General features: G+C 37.8%; 1 protein-coding gene across 1 annotated transcript in view; it reads right to left on the bottom strand.

Annotated features, from left to right (window-relative positions):
* Positions 1–2546: 2546 nt before the first annotated feature.
* LOC134538601 (sensory neuron membrane protein 1-like) overlaps positions 2547–7618 on the bottom strand; it is a 92652-nt gene continuing 87580 nt past the window's right edge. Inside the window, exon 9 of the mRNA XM_063380029.1 lies at positions 2547–2857. Coding sequence (XP_063236099.1) covers positions 2547–2857 — 311 coding nt within the window. The remainder of the gene's footprint in view (positions 2858–7618) is intronic.

The following is a 7618-nucleotide window of genomic DNA, read 5'->3' as shown; positions in this document are numbered from 1 at the left end:
CTCTGCTGGTTGAATCACGTATTCGGGCCCATGAGCGTGACCTTACACTTGCTGCTCAGCACACACCCGTCTACCCCTCAGTTACCCTGAAAGTAAAATACACTGAAAAAAAAAACTCACAGTCTGGTCGATGAACAGCAGATTTGTTGCGGTATTGCACCCAGAATTGCAGTACACATAACGTCCGAGCAATGGAACTGAAATTTTGCATTATTTAAATGGCGCAACACTTAAAGACCATTAATGCTTGTCGACACACAGACGTGGTCTTCAAACGGAAAAAGAATATCTGGGGTCGGCTGATACTGCTCGTGAACCTCCTGGTCTTGTGCCGTGATGCACGATGAAGCTTCAGAGGCAGAAAGGAAGGTTTAGGTCTCCTGCGTGTGTTTCGTATAAGTTGCACTGCTTTTTTTTTAATACTAGAATTGGGACTATTGAGGCTTAGTGATAAGTGATTGTAAATAAGAATTGCAGGAACTCCAAGAGACAGCGTCTGTCCCCAACAGTGACACGATCCGAACTGAAGCCTGGGCTTTGAAACATTCCACTTCAGCACGCATGCCGAGAGGTGACGTCACAAACACAAACAACTTAACTAAGCCACCACGGTGTCTAAACGCCCATGAATTGTAAGACGTTATCAGGCCCACACTTCGTTCTGTATTTTTTATCGTGCTGGCTTGTTGCATGGCATATTTTGCACAGCGCACGACTGAGGCAGTAGCATACCCTGTGTCTGTAACCAGCTTTTTACTTGTTTACGTTCACTTTAGCTTGCGTAAGTATAAAGCAATGATAGGAAAGTTAGTTGAGTCTACATCGAAAACATTTTTATTCCTGTATTGTACATTGTTTTTTTGGTGTTTACAACAGAACATAAAAATTTGAGAATCGGTAAACATTATCTGGAACAACGAAGAAGAAAATTTGGTATAACTGAGGTGCATTCTTAGTTGAAATTTCTGTAAGTTTACTGGTATTCCTTACAGTGTAGCTGTGTTGATATCTAATGTTTTTGAAAGGTGGCATGGAAAAAATTGTAGCCCAGTGTTCAGGGGCGCAACAACTAAATTTCCAAAAGGGGGGCAATATACCTTTTTATAAAGAATCACAAAATTTTCCTGGGGGAGGACCCCCGGACCCCCCGCTACCATAGGGGGGATCGATATTTCAAGGTGGAAAATGGTGCTATTTAAGCAGTTTTATTATCTAAAAATTGATTACACAGCACTTTCTTTGCCCCCGTTTGCCCCTACTTTAAGGTTTCAGAGGGGGGGGGGGCAAAATACCCTTGCCCCCCCTGTTGTTGCGCCCCTGTCAGTGTTAGCCTCGTGTGCAGAAGAAACGTATCGATCCATAACGATATGTTTAAGGCCAGTATTCCAAGAGACAAATAAAAAATGTGTTGGTGTTGAAAATGCTACAGCTGTAACCTGACTGTATTCCTAATCCACAAAACCGCTTCTAAACCCTTAGATAGAACATGGACATTGCCTTATTTTTAAAGAAGAGTTTTTTTTGGTGTCCTACCCGTGACCTATCTGTGGCCCAAACTCCCGCGCACGCGCAGAGCTCACATTTTCGGTCATTTCATTCAGATAAAATACCCGCGTCTGGTGCTATTAACTGTTATATAGTAACTTCCGTAGACATCCCGGGACGTACCAAGCACATTGGTGTACCAAATTAAACTTTTAATGGTAGCGAAACTACCCTGGAATACATTTTGAATGGCCATAACAAGAAATCATCGCATCTCAAAAAGTAGGCCTACTTGAGAGAATTAGAAAGGCAGACTTTTTTTTTTTTTTTTTTTTTTTTTTTTGCGATGGTGGTGCTATTTCTAGTATTCTTGCCGCAACAATTTTATCCATGGTAGCGCAACGCCCGCTTGAAAATGTGTCGAAACGAGTTTTCTAGCCTCGCGCAGGGCAACCGTTCATTAAAACCTGTTTGCCGATCTGTTACCTCACTGAAATTCGGTTCGTTTCTTGAATACGGCCCGCGAGTAAGATTACGGTCGTTTAACCAAAAAAAAAAAACAACAACAAAAGGCAGTGCTTATTCGCTACCTTAAGAGGCCACTCCAGTGTTTCAGGGGCACTACGCAACCCGCGTTAACCTCATAAGATTCAATGCTATTTTCATTTTGCTTATAACTAATTAACTAAATATAAATTTCGAAATGATGCTTGCTTGATATGCAAGACAACGATGCTCTTATCAAAGCCCCTTTCTTCAAAAAACGTGCATAAATTATGGTGCAAACATGGACAATGTACTTATGCATATTAGTAAAGATTAGTATAAAACCATAATTTATGCACTATTTTGAAGAAAGGGGCTTTGATAAGAGCATCGTTCTCTCACATATCAAGCAAGCATCATTTCGAAATCTATATTAGTTGATTAGTTATAAGCATAATGAAAATAGCGTTGAATCTTATGAAGTTAACGCGGGTTGCGTAGTGCCCCTGAAACACTGGAGTGGCCTTTTCACCTAGCGTCTTGGAATACCGCCCTAGGAGTGTTGGCGGGGCGGCCTAAGGGTAGAACTGCTGGCGGCTCCCCGCGCCGCCGTCCGTCGCCGCCGGCAGGTTGACGGAGGACACCATCGTCGGCCCGTTCTTGGGCGGCGGCGTCGGCGTCACGACGTCTCCCGACCTCCTCTTGAAGTGCAAGAGGACGCCGCCGGCGCCCAGGGCGGCGCCCAGCCCCATGACGGCGCCCGACACGCCGGTCATCGCCTTCATCATGCGGAACAGCGTGTTCTTGAGCACGTCCAGGTACTTGTCGTCCAGGTCGATCCCCTGCCGGACAAGAGTGCAGGGCCGGTGCAAGGTAAATTGGCGCCCTGGGCGAAAACCCCTAATTGCCCCCCACCTCCGTCCCCCCTCGGCCGGACACACCCCAAAAATTTTTTTTCCCTGGCCACAAAATACATCACGTAAGCCTAAGATATTGTCAACAATCAAATGTAAGCAGGCTTGTGTTTTTTATTTTTTATTTTTTTTTCTTATTACAAATCATAAACAGGTGTCACCATGGACATTAAAAAAAAAATTACTTATATCAACATGAACATTCCAAACTGTTACAAAAATCCATTTTCATCTAGTTTCAATAATCGTTAAACATATTGTATCAGCTGTTTATGTGTCGTGCTGCGCCGCCCCCCGGCTACTTGGCGCCCTGGGGCGGTCGCCTAGTTCGCCTGTACGGAAGCGCCGGTCCTGCAAGCGTGTTCACTATCACTCCTTGAGTGATTCTCGGAGAGGAGGAGATTGCTTACAAACAATTTCATAGACACACACATGTGGCTGCAATTTACTGCGATTAGACACCACCCTCTTGGAATATTTTGACGTGACAACGTCTAATAAATCGATGAACGCCGGCTGCACGCACGAAAAAGTGTCCCGTTACGCACATAGTCCCGTTACGTTTTGTCCCGTTACGCTCATTGTACGCTTGCGCCGCATCTATCTCTCTTCCACTCGATTGGAACAACCATCGATTTTACTTTTTCGAGGCACATTAAACTTGAAACACTCCCATTCGTTTCCTACTTTTCCTATCATCGTCCTATCCTTAACAGAATAACACAGATTGGAAGAAGTTAAATAGCAAACATGTATAAAAGTTATAGTTAAAATAATCTGTTCGTTAAAGTAATAAATATATTTGAATTAATGAGTGCAAACAAAAGTACATTTATCAACTAAATTGTAGATTTCATTTCACTCCTACTTTGTATCCATACAAAATAGTGATAATTCAATAAAAATGATGCAATTTTATTCATAAAAGTATGCAATCATTTCATCAATGTTTTGTTATGACGTTGTCACGTCAAACTATCGTCCGTAAACGGACTTTAGAGACAACCAATTTCTATCTGTTTCTGGAATTGCACGAGAGAGTGCGGGGTGTACATTGTGACGTCAGGACAAGAGACTGTCGACGGTGGGAGGGGCCGTGCGCTGAAGTGGAGTGTTCTGTCAACCTCCAGCGAAGCGGAGTAAAGTGTTCTGTCGGTCTTTGGACGAGAAGGCGTGCTGCGTTACCGTCGCGAGTAAGCCGACGGACCTTTTCTGTTTAATCTTGTTAGGGCTTGAAATTCAACAAGACCTTCCGCATGGCTTTCCAAAAGTTAAGTCAAGTCTCTACCGACGTAATATTCTGGCGATGGCATGAAGCAATTCATTCATTCTCCTTTTGTGCGCTTGAGTAGTGTTGCTCCGAACCGGCAGTAGAAACTTCGTTGAGAATTTAGAAATTTTTGTTTTTAGTTCTTATTCTGTAGGTTCGCTATTGAAAAAAAAATTATGAGAGTAAATTTTTACAATGTGGGCGCAGCATCGAGTAAAAACTGACAGGATGAAAAAGGCTACAACAAAATAAAAATGTTTATATATATATATGCTTTAAGATCATATACATTAGTTATTCATATTAAATACTTTCCATATTATTAAAAACATTAATTTATTTTTAATATTAGAGATAGAAATTGGTTTTGTAAACTTTATTCGCGTGTTTTTCAAGTTTATTTATCCTATAAGTGAGGTTATGTTTTCGTTTGCATATTTTTTTTTGCGTTTTAAAATCTTTACAGTATCATTTAATAAATAATTAAAATTAATTATTTAGAATTCACATTCATTATATTTATTGATTTTCATTGTTAATTAAAATTTATCTCAATTATTTTACGAAATAAAATAATTGGTTTTACAGTAACGTTTATATTAATATTGAATTTTAATTCATATATTTTTTTAATTTGATCAAATTTATATTTTACCGACCTTGATTATAATATCACCCCAGTCCTTTTATTATTTTATTTTTATCAATTATGGACAGTAAAAACTAAAGTTAGTTTTATATTATGCGAAGTATGTAGGTACATACACGTTATAAAATGCGTACATAACTACACGCATCCACTTTTTTAAAATTTGATAGTAGGTACCCTAATTATAACTAGCTTTAACCCATTTGCATCTACAAGCGTACTAGTACGCAGCTGTTTTTCTGGCCGATGACACCATAGGCGTACTGGTACGCAAATTGGCTAATCTGCCCGAAAAACTTGAAAAAATCCCTTCAGAATGAAAATAACCCCTCAGAGTAGCTAGTATTGTTATAACAAAGGTATATTATCGTGAAACTTAAACAATTTTTAAAATTTTATTTAAAGAATAAAAATATAATGAAAATAGAAAATAACTTTAATAATAGTAATAAATAAAAAAGTTTATGGATTCCATGGTATGTCTAACATTAAAGTGAGTGGATGAAAATGGGTTTTAAGTTGGAGCAAATGTTAAACGACGTACTCTCAACTTTAGTACAATGATACATAAAATGTGTAGAGGCAACATTATGCAATATTGAGTACTTGAGCAAATGGTCGTCGAGTTTACAACCTAGCTTATTTGGTAGTTAAACATTTGAGCGTAGAATATATTTGTAGTTTACAGTATCAAGTATTTAGTGTCTATGAATAATGTCTGTGAATGTCTGCGCACTATTTTGGAAACCTCTAGTATGGCACTTGAAATTGGCACGTTTTTTGCGAGCCTTAACTTGCAAATCGAGGCGGTGTTTTGCAATTTTATATGTTTTAAAATATTCTTAATGAGGCCTTTTAAGAACCTTTATGCTTTTTATTCATTTTTAATATTTATTTTAATAAGTGGGTACCCATCAAGGATTTTGATTTGTTAGTTAACTTTATACTGGCTTCCCTTTTAAATATTTTTTTAACTGTTATATTTTTAATTTACGTTTTAATGGTATTCTTAGGGATATTATACATCTTAAACTGGATTAGGTGTCTGTTGAGTGCCGTAATGTATAACCAGGTGATAGATGTCCAATGTGTTAACGTTTTGTTACTGCGCACTGTTTAAGTAAGTTATTGGAAAAAGCGTTTATTTTAAGTTTATTATTATTTTGGTATTTAAAATTTCAATTCCATTCCAAAATAAATATGCTTGTCTCTGTTGAGGGACTGTGGAAAATCAGCGACAGACAGATGAAACCAGCGATGAATCTGGACAAGACAATGGCAGCACAGACGAACACAGAACGCTTCCTATGACAAAAACAGTTGTGACGTTTCGGGAATTGGCCTCTGCTCCCGTCATCAGACAAGAAGAACGGACTATTTGCGGATACTGGCAAGCCATTGGCAGGCAAGCACTCCTCCGATTGGCTTTTAGTTAACTGTATCATTCAACATTCAGTTCAATACTAGCTGCCCGACCCGGCTTCGCACGGTTGTATTAATGGGGAAAAAATTAGACCAAATCTCTTATTTACAGTTATAATAAATGAAATAAAATTAAAATTAATTAATTTCGACAAAAACTTAATACAAAAATACACACAACGTTGCCATGGAGATGAAGTACCCACTGTTTTCCGGGCTTAAACACCAATCAACATTGATAATCAGTTTATTATTAATTATAAATTATAAAACCATTAATCGAAATAAAAACTATCCTATCTCTCAAGTTGGAAAAAATTACACATTAATGCCAATTTTCATTGAAATCGGTTGACTTGGTGAAGAGTTCACTGGAAACAAACATCAGGACACTGGATTTTATATATATATTAAGATTTGGTTGACTGACAAAAATTAACAGTTTTTAAATTTGAAATATTTTGATATCACTTGCAAATACACCTTCCGTGCTAATTTTAATTTTTACAAGAAGGTTAGATTCGTCCGAAATATTGCTCTGAGTAAAGTATGCGCAAGTTCATTGCATAGAACTTTGGCGAGAGAGCGACGGAGTTGTTCACCTTAGCTTGTTTACTGTGGCACTGGCAGGGGTGTAAATTTTTTTCAAATTACATTTGTAATGATACTGTCAACAGACACTATTTTCAAAGCCTCAGAAAATCTCTTGTTGTGTAATCTACACGTTAACGAAGAAACATTTTCAGTAAAACACGTTTGCCAATTGTTATAGCTCGTCAATTTTTTAAAACTAAGATGACGTCTCTGTTCATTCGCGTTTCACTCCCTTAGGGTGGTTCTACCCTACTAGAGACCCCCAGTAGTTAGCCAGGTTAGGGGTTTATTTAAATGCTAAATATCATGTGACGCCTTTTATGAACTTTTCACCAAAAAAAAGGAAAAGGGAGAGAGTTTATTAACATTGCTGTTAGTGAAAACGTTAATTTAGGTTTGTTTTTCTATGTTTTAAACATTTCTAATTGTTGTAAAAAAAAGGGGGCGCATCTTAAAAAATTCCCCCTACGAACAAAAAAAAATACATGTGGTTGGTATTTAAAAAGTAAAATTAAATTCTAGTAAAGAACATGCGTATTTTGTAAAGAAGCCTTAAAACTCTTAAATAAGAGTGCTTGAATTTTTTTAAAAATAGTGCCTTATTTTTAAATTTTTTTTTTTTTTTTTTTTGCTAAATGTGCCCTTGCTCAGAAACACATTCCTCGAAGAATACTCTTTGAGTTTTAGTACTGAAATCTTAGTGGAAAAAAAAACTTCTGCTTACCCTTATAACATTAAGTATAATAGTTATTTACAGTAAATTGAAAAATTATTTTTTTTCCCCCGTCACTTACCTCG

The sequence above is a fragment of the Bacillus rossius genome, chromosome 13, assembly GCF_032445375.1.
Source record: "Bacillus rossius redtenbacheri isolate Brsri chromosome 13, Brsri_v3, whole genome shotgun sequence".
NCBI classification, from domain to species: Eukaryota; Metazoa; Arthropoda; class Insecta; order Phasmatodea; family Bacillidae; genus Bacillus; species Bacillus rossius.
The sequence above is the reverse complement of the archived record's forward strand: the minus strand, read 5'-3'. Positions and strand labels throughout refer to the sequence as shown.